The 16,323-nt window shown below is 31.9% G+C and overlaps 1 protein-coding gene and 1 pseudogene across 1 annotated transcript; both read left to right on the forward strand.

The window, feature by feature from the left end:
* Positions 1–234: 234 nt before the first annotated feature.
* LOC149578036 (cytosolic sulfotransferase 18 pseudogene) lies at positions 235–1,536 on the forward strand (annotated as a pseudogene).
* A 6,342-nt stretch (positions 1,537–7,878) lies between these two features.
* LOC149578037 (phenylalanine ammonia-lyase-like) lies at positions 7,879–8,198 on the forward strand. The gene is made up of 2 exons (XM_089799039.1): positions 7,879–7,985; positions 8,027–8,198. The coding sequence occupies exons 1-2, from the start codon at positions 7,879–7,881 to the stop codon at positions 8,196–8,198; spliced, it is 279 nt and encodes a 92-aa protein (XP_089655165.1).
* Positions 8,199–16,323: the final 8,125 nt, after the last annotated feature.

Genomic DNA, 16,323 nt, shown 5'->3' on the forward strand with positions numbered 1-16,323 from the left:
AAATTTTCAATATTCTGTTCTTTTTCTATTAAATGAGAGGACCGTAATACACTTCAATATGCTTTTCAGCAGAAAAACGTGTTTCATACCGTAATACACTTCGATATGCTTTTCAGCAGAAAAAACGTGTTTCGTACATTTAAAGTTTGGATAAATCGTATCCTTCAATGTCGGTACACGATCTTTAAAAGAGAAAACCCATAAAATAACATTATGTCGTTTAGCAGAGTAAAATTCAGCACCATTATTGTACAAGGGTAAAGCGAACAAGAGGTCCATGATAAAACAGTGGTTTTGTATAGCTATATGAAGTATGCCCTCTGCGTTATCATCATTGCATAGCAATACAAAGAGATAGCCTCTTCGTTAACATCAGTTCTCTTATCCTGTCACTTATCTCTTCATTCATTCTGCACCCCCTCTTTTGAATATGTCTACAGCCCTCACTTCATCTGGTGCAAGGCCAGAGAGTCCATACGGAGTTGAACTTGTGGAACATGATGGATTCTTCTACGAGCCTGCGATTCTGGGAGGAGTGATGAGAATGTACGAAAAGTTTAAAGCGAGGAAAGAAGATGTGTTTGTATGCTCTGGAGTGAAGACGGGAACGACATGGGTCAAAGCTATTGTGGCCAGCATTATGAGTAAAAGCAAAGGAGACGTATTGAACGGAAAGAATGCCCATGAGCTGATTCCCCACTTAGAGACAAGCTACGACTCAAGATCACTGCGTGATGCCCCTACTCTATTTGAAGAAATGCAATCGCCAAGGTTGTTCGGAACCCATCTTCCTTACTCTTCTCTCCCGCCTCAACTCAACTCTTTGGGCTGCCGAATGATTTATGTTGCTCGAAATCCGAGGGACACTTTCGTTTCCCACTGGAAGTTCCTGCCTGCACTCAAAACTCTCTTCACTGGTTGTGATAGAACGTCTCCAGCTTCCAAGGAGGTATTCTTCGATTCATTCTGTAACGGTGTTTCTTTCTATGGTCCTTTCGTTGATCATGTCTTGGGCTTCTGGAATGCCAGTAGGAATCAGAGTAACATCTTGTTTTTGACATATGAAGATTTGAAGGCAGATTCTTTGTCACACATCAAGAAGATTTCGGATTTCTTGGGGCAGTCCTCTCTGACAGAGGGAGACATTCGTTGCATAGACGGTCAATGTAGCTTTTCATCTCTTTCAACTCTGGATGTTAACACAGGCGGCAAACTTAGTTTCAAAAATACCCATCTTAACAATCGGGACCTTTTTCGCAAAGGCGAAGTGGGTGACTGGAAGAACCATTTCACTCCAGAAATGAGGAGGCGTATGGATCTGTCAATGGAAAAAAGGTTACAAGAAGCGGGCCTGTTCCTCAAGTATGAACTCTGACGTCAAGCTGTTCCTCGGCGTCTACATGTTGTCCATGGTCATTGGATAAGTGAGATTCGAATGTTCTGTTCAAATAAGGCTTATGTAATGGCAAGTACCTTCTTAATAGTTATAAATAACACTAATAATAATAAAGTGCGTGTATTATCACTATTATACTATACTATATTGTGTGCATGTTGTTTGTATTAGTGCTAATGTATGTTTAATAATTTAAAAAAAACAACCCGGCGTCTTTGAAATCCCATGATAATTGTAGGTTACAATATACTTATATGGTTGTATGAACTATATCAAGATTGAAACGATTGTCAAATACTCATCTGAGAGATTTCTTGTCATTGTAAGTTTTGATTATATTATTACAAGTCCTTTATTTGTGCGTAATTGTTTTGTATCTCTTTGTAATCACTGTACATAAATTGGTTTATAAAAAATTAGCAATTCTAAGGTGTACACTTTATGATTCTATACATGGCCTATTTTCATGTAAGGTCAATATTTTCCAAATCTGTTAAATTCTAAGCTGTATACTTGCCTTGGCTACAAGTTTATTATTAGTTATGCCTTCCTTCGGCAGGCTACTTATGCATCCATTAAGTGCATAAGTGCATAAGATTCATTTACTTCAACCAATAGGATTGAAGAATTAATTCATTTCTAAAGTGTATTAGATAGGTTTGGTATTTTTAAATATTTTTAAATTTAGAATAACATGACGTATTTGAGCTTCCATTGGCTCCACGCAAAAAAGGCAATGAGAAAATTCATTTTTGCAAACATAAATTAGAAGAAAAATTCTATAGATGATCTTTTACCATTAAATATAGATTAGAATTTCCACTAGAAAGATATAGGAGCTCTCGACCGAAATGATGATTGTAACTAGTGCATAAGACAATACACTTGAACTTTAGAACACTCTAAAACCAGGGCAGCCTTGCCTATGCCAAAAATTGTTCGGTCCTCTCACACATTTACCCCATGCTTATCTGGGCTTGAAAGAAAATTTGTGCATATCCAAGCTTGAAATAAAATCTGTGTGTATAACTTTAAGCCACAAAAAATTTTGTGCACATCAATTATGACCAAGAACACTATAACCCTTGCATTTGAGCAATAAAATTTGTGGTGCCAATATTATTTGAATGACTTCTTGACAACACCGAGTTGCAGTGCAACTAAAATCACCTCACCCATATGTACAACATGCCCATGAAAAACATATATGCATGCCCTAGCCTGTAACCCTTGCCCACTCTCCTCGCTCCCTTTAATTCCAACTATTCTCTTGATATTTTGTGCAATAGTTTATCAAACAATTAGGGTATAAATCATTTTGATTGACAAGTCCAGAAATGTTTTGAAGACTACTAAAGTTGAATCCCCTAATACTATTCTAGTTGCTTGAATGACTTTAATGTTACATACAACTTGTTCAAGAGCATTAATAAATTGATCTATATTGGGCGTGCCTTCAATTCACTGAAAACACATATAAACAAATCAAACTAACCCACCTATTTCCCCAAAAGAATGTAAAAATAAAATATAGATTTAGAGAATCCTAAGATCATATGAGGTTGAGAGAATCTCTTACATCAAAGGTTAAATAGTATACCATTTTTTTTCCACTTGTGCCCATTGTTGATTATAGAACGTTTACTTTGAGATTATCAAGAGCTTTGTGAGTTTGAAGGACTAATCCTAACCTCCATGTATAGAGGACTTAAATAATAGCTTGCCTACTAAAGCTCTAAAGTTTAATTTTAGATAAATGCTCATCCTGAAGAAGGCAATCAAAAGTGTTAATCTTGTCGATGCCCTAAGATATATCCACGCACCCGTGGGCAGCTTTCTAAAGTTCACTATATATGTGGATCTCACCAAAGACTAGAGACTAGGAACTAGAGCCATAGTTGATCCCTTCCCCTACCATTATATTGGAATAGTAAACCAATTTGGCAAGGCATTGGTCAAACTAATTCTTGAAAGCCAAATATCTTTTTTCTAGGTAGAATCCAAATAGATAGATGTAGGATTTTACCTATGAAGAAGAATAAAGGCCCAATATGAAATTTGGTCAAACATATGATATGGGCTTAATGAAATGGTGCTCATTTATACACGTAGAACTGCAAGAATTAGCAAAACATCTTTCCCTATCATCACCCATCTGCCAATGCTAGTCATCACCAGTCTCGCTCTTTTTTGTTGTTCACAAGATGCCTTGAAGAATTCAAATTGTTTCAAATCTAGATTTCTTAGGTTCACACTTTCATCAGGAAATAGACCATTCTTTTATCAGTCAAGTGATTTCTATTTTTGACACACATGCATAATTTCTACACACTTGTATTCTTGCAAGAGTTATGCATCGCATGTATGTAACATGTCATAACTAGAAGAAGAAATAGGGTGTTAGTGTAAATAATTATTATTTACTCTTTACTTAAGTTTACTTAGGATAAAAGTATTATTTTATTTTTTATTAGTTTGATTTCTAGGAGTAAGTGTACTCTTACGTGTTGTCTTGTTGACAACACAAGAGTTAGCACCTTATTTAAGCACGTGGTGTCTATAATATATCTACATGAGATACACCATGTCATACTTATTCTCTCATCTATAATGGAAGATAATCCACTATTGGTGGACGTGTGCTCAATTGTCATGCTTATCTTTTAGCTCTTTCTAGCTCATTATAGAAGCATTCTAGAGACATTTATAAATAGGCTCTTCTAGTGTATTTTTGCACAACAATTTACATCAATTATCTGAGAATACAATTTTCTTATTTTCAGACCAAACGCTTGCCTCTTCTTGTCTTTTTCTTCTCTATGATAGGTTTTCTATGTGCAGATGATTCAAGGGCTTGTGGATTTGATTTACATATTTGCTCAAATCTTACATGGTATCAAAGCTAGACCTATTGTAGCTTGTTCATTATTTGGAAAAAAAGGAGAAAGAGGGTTTGACATAACAGATTTGACATTTTTTGAGATTTTTTTTAGTTTTTTGGAGGTGCGATGATGGTGATTTACAAAAAAAACTACATAGGTGATTTTCAAATAGCGATATCTCCCTCATACGAAATCTTTTTTCCTAGAATTTTTTTCTTGTTTTGGGGTAGGATTTCGTGATCTACACATTGATGTAGGTTTTTTGAGATCTCTATTCCTGAATTTTTTAGCAAATCAAAAATCTCATTTTTGGCAACTTCAAAGGCTTCGTTCAGGCTCATATGGACACATATTTCAATGCTATTTTAAAAAAAAAGTGCATGATTTATTGTCTAATTTCCAGATCTAGAATTAGTTTGGAGTAATATTGAGTGAAAATAATACTTTCATTATTTGGTCATTTTTTGGCCTATAAAAAATAGATGATGATATTGGTTTCATTTCATGTCTCAACTATTTGAGCTCCTATTTTTGGTATTGAAGTAGAGGCTTCAATTTCCTCCCTCTCTGCATATGGTGTCTAGGTTTTCCTCTTAGTTTTTGTGCTTTTCTTAGTTATTTCTTTGGTTTATGAGTGATAAATTTATACATTGTGGGGGGTGTATTTTCCTTTCTATAATTTAATTAAGAAACAACCCTTCCACTTTTGTCTTCTTCTCTCAATGCCAGACCCCTCTATGGATCGGTTAACGCCACACAACTATCACATATGGAAAGCACAAATGACTAGGCTTATTATGTGATGAGGCTTATGGTCATGTCGAGATGAGAACCAACCTGTCTTGTAGCACCCTTTTGAAGTTCTTCAACAAATAAACAAAATGGAAAAATCCATGGGATTGATTGCACTGAACATCTTTGATAGTCTATTGTTTCACTTGGATGGTTTGACCACTCCTTGGGCTATTTGGACCATGTTCTACAACTTGTTTGGCATAGTGAATGAGTTCTAGGCACTACAACTTGATGCAGAGTTGACTTCTTTGATACTTGCTAGCTTTCCCACCATTGAAGACTTCTTGGTGAAGTTCAAATCTTTGTGTATAGTTTTGTAGGGATGCGGAAAAGACAAAATAGATGATGAGTGTATTTTTTTGATACTCTCAAAGGTCCAAGGATAGTATCAGATCTTCTCTTCTACTTTCTACTCCACTATGGATGCCTTGGGTACTAGACATCAGATGTCCTCTTTTGAAATATTCTATGACAAGTTAACCTATGAGTAGTCCAAGCTCACTTAAGTGGATTCACTTATAGGTTCATAGTCATAGGCATTGCTTGCTAAGGATACACAGGAGCAGAAGCTGAAGCAGATATTAGATTCCTCTTCTCAGCACTCTACTTGTCCAACATCCTCCTCTAAGAAGGAAAAAAAGAAGACTAAGATTCCTACTTGTTCCTGTTGTTAGAAGGGACCTCATGATGAGTCACATTGTTTTTAGAAGAGATTTGATGCCTATTAGAAATAGATTTTAGATTTGCAAGCTCTTCTTCATAAGAGCACTGTTTCCTCTTCGTCCTCTTCTACCTCACAAGAGTCTATCTTTCATTCTTCTTCCATATCTTTGACATCTACACTAGATTTTGAATGGGGTCAGGCATTATGGGTATCCATTGCATCCCCTTCCCAGGTCCCTTGGATAATGGATTTAGGTACTTCTCACCATATGAGATCTTCTCAAAGTGTCTTCTCCACTATTGAGGCTTCTCCCATTCCTCATATTCTCATGGGGAATAACATTTCCCTAACAATCTATAGGAAAGCTCTAGTTGGCATTAAAGATGACACATTCAATGATGTACTATATGTTCCATCTCTTTGTATAAACCTTCTTTCAATTTCTCAGATTACATGTAGTGGATCAAGGAAGATAGTTGAGTTCACTGCAGATTCAGTCTTCATTTGGGATAGTGCAATAGGAGGCGTTATTACTACATGGAAAATTGATCATTCCACCCATCTCTACACCTTCTCACACTTTGGTCCATCATCTCTATTGTCGAAGCAGAACTCCTCTTTTGGGAGAGCATCATGTGGTGTAGTCAGGACACTTGAACCTTTGTATTGTTCTTGAGATCACTATTTTGCCTCCCACACCACATCCAGTTGAGGTCCTTTCTATTTAGCAAGATTCTTCTTTAGCTCTACTTGGACCTCCAACTCCATTCATCAAGCCTCCAAGAGCACTTGTTGAGGATTCTACAGAGGACATCCATATCCTCTTTCATGATAGTGTCAACACACCTGCACTGGGGATTCCCTTTCAAGATCCTCATGTTTTCTCCTTTAAGTATCGGTTAGGCCTTCTAGTTTCACCTCCAATTTAGGGGTTTTCTTGTTCTGGGCCCTTGTTTCTTCCACATTGGAGTTTCATTGGTTCGATCATTTCTATAGGGGCTCTATCATTTTGGGGGGGCTTTTGTATCTCTTCTCTCTCTCATGGGGAGGTTGATTGTACTTATGGTTTTGAGAGAGTCTCTTGAGCAAGGACCCATTTTGCATTTCATTATAGCTTTTGTGAGCTTAAGTGCATTCACCTAAGTTCCACTTAAGGGGGGTTGTTAGTGTAAATAATTATTATTTATGATTTACTTAAGTTTACTTAAGATAAGTGCATTATTTTAGTTTTAATTATTTAACATCTAGGAGTAAGCATGCTCTTACGTGTTGTCTTGTTGACAATGCAGAAGCTAGCACCTTATTTAAGCACATGTTGTCTACAACATCTCTACATGAGATACATCTTGCCATACTTATCCTCTCATCTATAATGGAGGATAATCCACTTTTGGTGGATGTGTGCTTAGTTGTCATGCTTATCTCCTCGCTCTTCCTAGCTCATTCTAGAAGCATTCTAGAGATCTTTATAAACAAGCTCTTCTAGTGTAATTTTGTACAACATTTTACATTAATTATCTGATAATACAATTTTCTTGTTTTCAGACCAAATCCTTTCCTCTTCTTCTCTTTTTCTTTTCTATGACAGGTTTTCTACGTGCAGGTGATTCAAGGACTTATGAATTTGATTTGTATATTTGCTCAAATCTTATATAGGGCACATAGACTGTTGACAAAAGATGTCCATATGACTATTCGGACTGTCCAGTTAGGAAACAGACAAACAACACATCACCCACAAATAGGTAGGGAAAGACAACTAGCTTCTTTGCCACAGCGGCATCCAATAATTTTTTTTAGCTGCTTGGCTTTTGACCACATTTTAGCTTCTTAACTTCTCATGACCAGTGTTGCTTGTCAATCGCCACAGGAGCTGATATCCATTCACTTCAATGTATAGGTGACAATCACACACCAATCATGCCTTCCGTATTTTATGAAGTTATGTTGTTGAAGCCTTAATTAATAGACCCAATGACCCATGAATTGAAACAACATTTAGGGCAGATTGAAGCAGCTATAGTAATGGATTTTTAGCTCGATGGCAATGATTATGTTAAGGTGTAGGAGATAGATCCACTGAGCAAGCCCAAGTTGAGAATATCCCCCAATGCCTCGACCCCCAAATCGAAGTCATTTGCATGGCTAGAGATTTAATCGAGCGCAAGATCAATTCTATCAATGACAACCTACTGGTCAATGCGGCTCTCCATCTTGGCAATTTCCAGGGCGGGAGCATGGGAAGCTTGTATTTTACCAATCCTGAGAGCTAGTCTATGATTACTACAGTAATCAGCTGCCTTCAAATATGTTTGGTGAGCCTAGTTCGAGGTTGGATTGCGGCTTCAAAGGGGAACAGATCGCCGTGACCTCCTACACATCAGAGCTACAGTATCTGTCCCCCTTGTTACAACCCATGTCCAGAGCGCAGAACAACATAACTAGGATGCGAATTTGCTAGGTCTGATTTTAGCTCGGAAAACTGCAAAGGCGATTCAGATCTTCAACCAGTTTATTAATCTTGAGATTTGTAGATTTCTCTTAGATTTTTTACTTTTGAATTTCATTTAAATGATTATCGAATAAAAATATTAAAACTTTCAAGCTAAAAATGCTTCCAACTAAACAAACATTTTTATATGCTTTACCAGCCCCACCATAAATAGTCATAATTTTTGTTACAACCAATAAAAAATAAATTTGAACAATGGAGGTGACAAATCTTTCAACTGAAATTGCTATCATAGATGTGACTAAACTTTGAAAATTTAGACTTTCTGGCAACAATAACCTAGTTATAATTATGTTATTAATTAGAATATTGTTCTAATGTTAAAATTCATAGTATAGATTAATGTTTCATTAACGATCTATAGAAATACTAATATAATATGCACATGAATTGATATTGGAAAATTAAATATGTAGAAAAGACTATTTCATATGTACATATATTTTTCTCTTCATAAACAAAATCAATCAACAATTTTCAACAATTTTCAACAATTTTGATTCAATCAAAGTTGCTTTTCTCAAAACAAAGAGTATTGATATATTTCTTACATCTATTTTTTGTTTTGATATATTTGATACATCCATTTTCTACCTAACATCTTAGTCTCAAAACAAAGATTTAATATATACAAAATATCTTCTTATCACTAATGCAACCCCCAAACCTATCAACTATATATTTGCGCCCTACCCACCTACAAGTGATAGTTCATATATTCTTCCAATTCAAATCATAATAGTCTCACAAAGAAAAGGCATGGGAAATCAATTTTGGTCTTAATAGACATTCATAAAATGAACACCCAATTTCAATTTGAACATCCTTAGCTTTCGTACTTCCAAGCTCCTTCTACTTCTATGTTTAAGCAAACATATTTCCTCATTGCTATTATACTTTCACACACCACAAAGCTCTTTTATTGGCCTTGTTTGTAGTTTCTTTTTCATTCCTTTATAGGTTATTGGAATACAAAAAACATGATTCCTAATTACCTAAATCCAGATGATTTCGAATAATGTTATTGATCTAATTAGAATCAAATTGAAAATATTGTGTATCTAGTTTTAGGAGTTGGATGTTGCACATACTCCATCTTTTTCATGTTTGAAGGTGATCTGAAGTAGCTTGAAAATGGTATTTTAGTAGTTTACAACAAGGGCTTCCATGTTTTTAATTATAAAAACTAAATAGAACCTAAATAAATATCTATTATTAACTTTGATGGTGGTTATTGTTTATAAAATGTGAATTGATAGAATAATTATAAATTTTGAATTATATTATTGTTCAAAAATAAAATATCATTTCTAATTTTTTCTCTTGCATAAACTATCTTGGTCACTCTTAAATGTAATAATATCTATTGAATTCAAATTTCTTTTTATTAGTTTAAATATTTAATTTTTAAAATTAAACTTGATGTGCATTCACCAATAATAATATTCTCATGAAAATTTATATTTAAAGATGTATGCCAACTTTTATGCCTTTGACAACTCAATACAAGATAAAAATAACATTAGCAAGACAACATATAATGATAGAGAAAATATAATTATCATGTATGTGCAACATAATATAATTATCAAAGATCAAAGACATAATAATTTTATAGTGCATAGCTAAAATATAACTAATTTAAAATGTTATAACATTAAAAAAAAAGATTATTTAATCATACAAAGCATCTATGACCAAAACATAATGAAGTTATCCCATGAAAATAATCTCTTACATAACACTACTTTGAAGTTTTATATCCCTCACACAAATAGCATTATGTGTTTACCTCTTCTATACATTTAAAATGGTTTTACGTTGCTTCTATTGCTATTTGGTTTTTTTAAAAAATGTTAAAAAATGTTAGATTAGAATGAGAACTTTTTCTCCTCCGCACCTATTGTTAATTTAACATTAGGACCACCTATTTTATCGTAGTGTTTTTCATTCTCTTCTAAATAATATTTGATCAAGTACATCGTGAATTTTTTAACCTAAAACTTACCTCAAAATCCACTAGACCAAAGGCAGGAACTTTGGTGCTTGCACCCCTTGTTTCTACAATCTAATACCATCATTGTTTCATCCATTAGATTCTCACCTTATTTTGGTTTTTTATTTGCACTAGTAATCGCCAACTCTTATAAAGGAGATCTTTGAGGATAAAAATTTTCAACTAAAAATATTAAATACAAAATTCATAGTTTATGAGTTGTTTTTTTGGCAATAAGAATACTCATATTACATAAACTAATTCACCTTGAATTTTTACATATTTAGATATAATGCATTTTGTAACTAGGATTTTCAATTTCTTAGCATACTTTAAATTTTATTTATGGTGGACTGACTTAAACTAAAAACCCACTTGAGTAATCAAATAAAAATAATATTCAACTCATTAAAAAAATGGATGCAATGAACTAAACCAAATACACATGAATACCTAGGTATTTATACATGGAAAATAAAAATTAGGAAGGACAATGTTGAGCACATGTCCAAAAAGGTAATTCACAAGTGTATATAGTTTATTTCAAAGAAAGTATGAATTTTCTTCTCTAGATTTTCTACTAGAGGCTCACTAGAAATATAATACCGATTACAAATAGGAGCTCACTTCTTTAAACATGCAAAATATTCAAAAATATGCAAACAATTAAAGTAGAATATTGTATTAAAGAAATTATGCACATACAACACAATGTCTAAGATAGAAGTTACATACAACTCTACATAGTAAATAAATAGAGATTTTCCTAATAATGTAGCCGATCTATACAAGAATATTACACTCAATAACACATTTCCTTTTCCTTTTCTTGTATACCACTATAATAAAGATGAAACCTCACAAATAAAACTCTTCTATTCCAATATTCTACATATAGATCCTCGTTATTTCCTACATGACACATTGTCTTGTATTTTTCTAAAAGTAATATTGTGATTACATATAAAAAAGGGATCACTAGATTTTACAACAAGGTGAACCATGCAAAATATTAATTACACTTGAGTTATAAGGACACCATACAAATGAAAAATTAGAATAAGGTCCTCTACTAGAAGAGTCTATAACAAAGAATAGATTATACCTATCATGAACACAATTAGATTAGACACAAACTCTAAATGCATAGTTCACCCAAAGAGATAACCCATCTAGATAAGTGATAGACTATGAATGGGTAAAAGCACAAACCTATGTCACCATTTTTTAAAGGAAAAGGCTAACAAAAGTATTACTATTCACCTTTAGTGACATAAAATTGATATTATTATTTAGAATTTGAAAATGAAGTAAACAAATGAAATGTGTAAAAATAGATGAAGTTTTGGATTATAATTTTTAATAATTATTTGGAATAAGAATTGATATATTTTCCTAATTTCTTAAGATAATTTTTTAGTTGCTGAAAAATGCTAAAAATTGGGGCCTAGTTCCCACCAAAAAATTATATGGAAGTAAAATTAATTCCCTTTGATCTCTAACTATGTTATAGATAACATATATAACTAGAACAATAAAAAATTAAAATTGTCTTTAGACCTATATTTTCTCTTTTGTAATGATTCAAAAGTGAACTCACCTAAAATCGATAGTTTTCATCTCCCACCAAATTGTTCGAAACAAATCTATTCTAACCAAAAGAAAATTATACATTCTTAGAGAGGACTGTCCTCTAGAACTTAATATAATTTTTAAATTTTTTGATATGATTTAATATTTTTTCTTTCTCAAAATTGACATCTTTTTTAGTGTTAAAATAGGTGCTTGTAGAATTTTTAAAGTACAATATACTATATCTAATTAAAACACTATAAAATCTATATGATAATATTCCTGACTTTGAGTTCTATAAAATAGTTTTTATATTTTATTAAAAAATTGTCATAAAAAATAGTAAGAGTTATTGAAACATCACTATTTTGAAATAGTTTTATTTCTTTAGTAATTGGATACAAACTAGTATAAAACATGCATCTAATAAACATTCCCAATTGGAAAAGTGTGAGACTATATACAACTTAGCTAGAATTAATTTATCAAGATCATTTGTTTGAACAAAATTAAATTTTAGATAGAAATACTCAAATTTGACCATTTTGATAAGTCAGCCTGAAAGGTGACACAACTCTATACTATTATCGAAATAAAATTTCCTACAAAAAAATATGAACTGGGACAAGCTTTAGGAGAGAGATACCATGAACATTCTACACATATCCTGATGCAAAATCCATAATTACTAGAACAAAATCCATAGCCATCTCAAAAGTGTAGTAACACAATGACCAAAAAACCACTTATCTTTGCCAATATATGTGAAGCTACAGATAACATGGTGAGATCTAGAAACCTCATTAGAAACCATGCAACTTCTAAATACCCATGTCAAAGTCATCACAAAAAAATAAGGAGTGGACTATAAAATATTCATAATTGGAACATTTAATGGTATATTTTCTCAATTTCCAAAATCAGAATCTAGATCACTTATGAAAACCACAAGAAATACTAAAATTTTAATATGATTTATAGAGAAGAAACCTTTGGAAACTACTATTGAATAACCATCATTTTAAACTACATAATTATGTTACTAAATCACCAAAATATTAGCATAACCATTGAAATCAATGTTTCCAATAGATTATTAGAAACAAAACTTTATTCTCACATTATCCACAAACACAAGTATTCAAAATTCATGTAACATTAATACAAACTTACTAATTTGGGAAAAACTATGTTATTATAGACACAAGTGTTAGTGAAAATTCCTTTCACTTCAAACTATAGATAAAAAACATTTAGACTACAATCTTTGGCAATAATGACAATCAAACTAGCTTTTGTTTCCAATAATCTCACTATTTTTATAGATGAAAAAAAGAAACAAAATAAGTTTTATAAAGATATTATACATAATCAACTTCCCCTTACTTGAATTAGAACGTCAAATTTCAATAAGATATTGCAAAAGAAATCATATATTATAACTATCATGAACACAATTGGATAAGACACAAACTCTAAATGCATAGTTCACTCAAAGAGAGAACCCATCTACATAAGTGATAGACAATAACCAAAATGTCTTGATAAAAAATATGAATTAGTATAAACTTTAGGAGAGAGGGACCATGAACATTCTATACATATCTTGATGCCAAATCCATAATTACTAGAACAAAATCCATATCCATCCCAACTGTGTAGTAACACAGTAACCAAAAAAACATGTATCTTTCCAAACATATGTGAATTTCTAGATACCATGGTGAGATATAGAAGCCTCAGTAGAAACAATGCAACTTCTAAACAACCCATGTCAAAGTCATTACAAAATATTGAAGTAGTGGATTGTAAATTGTTCTTAATTCGAATGTACTTAATGCTATGTTTTCTCAATCACCACAAGTAGATTCTATATAACTTATAAAAACCACAAGAAAGACAAAAACTTGAACGTGATTTATAGAGAAGAAACCATTTGGAAACTACTATTGAGTGGCTATAATTCTAAACTACCTAGCTCTTTTACTAAATCAAAAAAATCCTAACATAACTATTGAAATGTAGACCTAATTAAATAAATATTAAAAACCACAAAACTTTATTATTACATTATCCACAACATAGAAGTATTCAACATTACTATAACATTAATATGAACTTACTTATTCAGGAATAACTATCTTGTTATAGACACAAGTGTGAGTGAAAATTCCTCTAACACCTTCAAACTATAGATAAAATGCATCCAAACTATAATGTATGACAATAATGACAAGCGAAAAAAAACAAAACAAACTCTTGTTCCCAAAAATCTCACCATTTTTATTGATGTGAAACAAACACAAAATAAGTTTTACTAAGGTATTATACATAATCAACTTACCTTAATTGAATTTGAATTTCAAACATTATGAAAACATTGTCAAAGGAAATATCTCCTTATCTTTCTCTCAATTTCCATCAAGGAAAAGGGCCAGCAACATACTTATTACTAGTCCCCCTAATAAAAAAATGTATGTCCTTCCTTATGTATGGCCTTGAAGAAATTAGGTTATATAATCCACCCAAAATTGACCTATACCTTTTATAATCTACTTCCCAAAACTCATCATTATTTCATAGCTTATAGAAAAAAATTGTGGGAGTTGGAACAAATTTACAATTGGTGTAATATGAAAAGTCTCCAATGTTTCCTTCACATATTTTATCTAGGATATAAAAAGTCCTTTATAAGAATGATTAACCTATAACACAAGAAATAATGAAAACTCAATACTCATAGATTTTTTATTTTATTTCTCTAAAAAATTATTTACAAAATTATTCTCTCCTAAAAAAACTTCTTATCAGCATATACCTAAAATATAAATACTCTATAATCTTTTATTTTAAAATTGAGATTACAAATCAAACAATTCTTTTTGTGAATTTTTTGCTATGTCTAATATTTATCCAATCTTTCAATTGGCCCTAGGTTTGTGTTTCTATCCATATATTAGCTTATTTATTTTTTGCATCATATTAAGTTTCTTCTAAATCTTGGAATAATCTATTCTATTCTTTTTTATTCTTCTTCTAATTCTCTACTAAAAGGTGTAATTTTATGTACATTTGATAGATATTAAAATTCTTTTTCATTAAAAAGACATAAAAATATTGAATAGGAGAAAAATATGTTCTTCATAATTTCAATCATGCACTTGTGATGTGTTTTCCTTGATGTTAAAATATTTGTTTCTAGGGATTGTATTGTAGAGATGTAGTAGGAATTTACTTAGAATGATTAGATTGGTAAGAGTGTTATATCAAAGATAAGATTTTGTGAATATACAAATGTATTGAGGGATGTATTATGTTGATTTATGTCAATTCATAGAGGTCTACAATAATATTTAATGAGTTATGAATGAATTATCAGAGACTAGTATTTTGATGTTTAGGAAAACCTCAAGCGAATATAGAGTGATAATATTTGGATTGGTGTGCATTATATTGAGTTAATTTTGAGATGAAAAATATATGGCATGTTTAGGACTGGGATTTGTTTACTTGAAAGTCTTAATTTATGAGGATACAAGAAGGTTTCAAACTCATACTCCTAAATTGGATCTGCAAACATTGAAACCAAGCCTAGTTCAGGAATTGTACCAATGCACTGAAATGCCATAAAGTGCTCAAATCATGAACTCACCCTCACTCACTTGATCCTACACCCCAAGACATCTTATTAGACTCAAAAAAGTGATTAGGAAGTTTTTAACTCACTTTTACATGTTTTATACACAAATCCATTATCAAGTCCTCAACTAGGCCTATTCACTAATTAAGTCTTCACATACTATTTATCTTTATTTTTATGAAAATTCTCAAAAAAACCATGAAAAAAGTTTACAATCTTATATCATTCTTTTGGAGTACTTTAACACATCTAAAAATCACCTACCCTTCCTTTCGATATCCTATATGGAAATGGGCAAACTAGTGTTTATGAAGGCCTAATCAGGAAACTTTTACAAAGGAAGTATGTTCTACTCTTATAAGAAAACCCTCAAAATTTTGATCATGATTTACTTTTCAAGAAAAAAAATACTTATCCACTACTTTGGTGATCCATAAATCTTAAGGAGGTAACCAATAAACCCTCACTATCAAGGCTCAAAATCTTGGGCTTCTTCCAAAAAAAATGTCCCTATACTTATAGGCGTCAATTTAAGATGATGCACCATGTCCTCAACATGCTCAAACTCATTATAGAAGAAAACCTTACCCTCATTAAAGGATAACTATAGATCTAATACATGTTCCATCAGTGGAAATCATCAAACTTCCTAATACACATTACTATATTGTTCATGTTAGAAAACAATAATACATCATTGAAAACCCATTATAAAATTTAGAACATCAATAGAAAATATAGTGGGTTCATTTGACTATGAAGATCCTCAAAATTATAGAAAATGAGTTTTGTAAAGTAAGTTTGAAAAACATATGTTATAAAAAAAATAAAAAATATTGAAAATTAAGTAAAATAGTTTATTTTTA

Source organism: Cupressus sempervirens, chromosome 1 (genome assembly GCF_028749045.1).
Source record: "Cupressus sempervirens isolate cs-2001-9-10 chromosome 1, ASM2874904v1, whole genome shotgun sequence".
NCBI classification, from domain to species: Eukaryota; Viridiplantae; Streptophyta; class Pinopsida; order Cupressales; family Cupressaceae; genus Cupressus; species Cupressus sempervirens.

Excerpts from the sequence above, each read along its gene's own strand:
- LOC149578037 (XM_089799039.1), top strand. The coding sequence starts at position 7,879 with ATGGCTAGAGATTTAATCGAGCGCAAGATCAATTCTATCAATGACAAC. Across the intron at positions 7,986-8,026 it reads GGCGGGAGCATGGGAAGCTT|TAATCAGCTGCCTTCAAATA; the intron begins GTATTTTACCAA and ends TGATTACTACAG.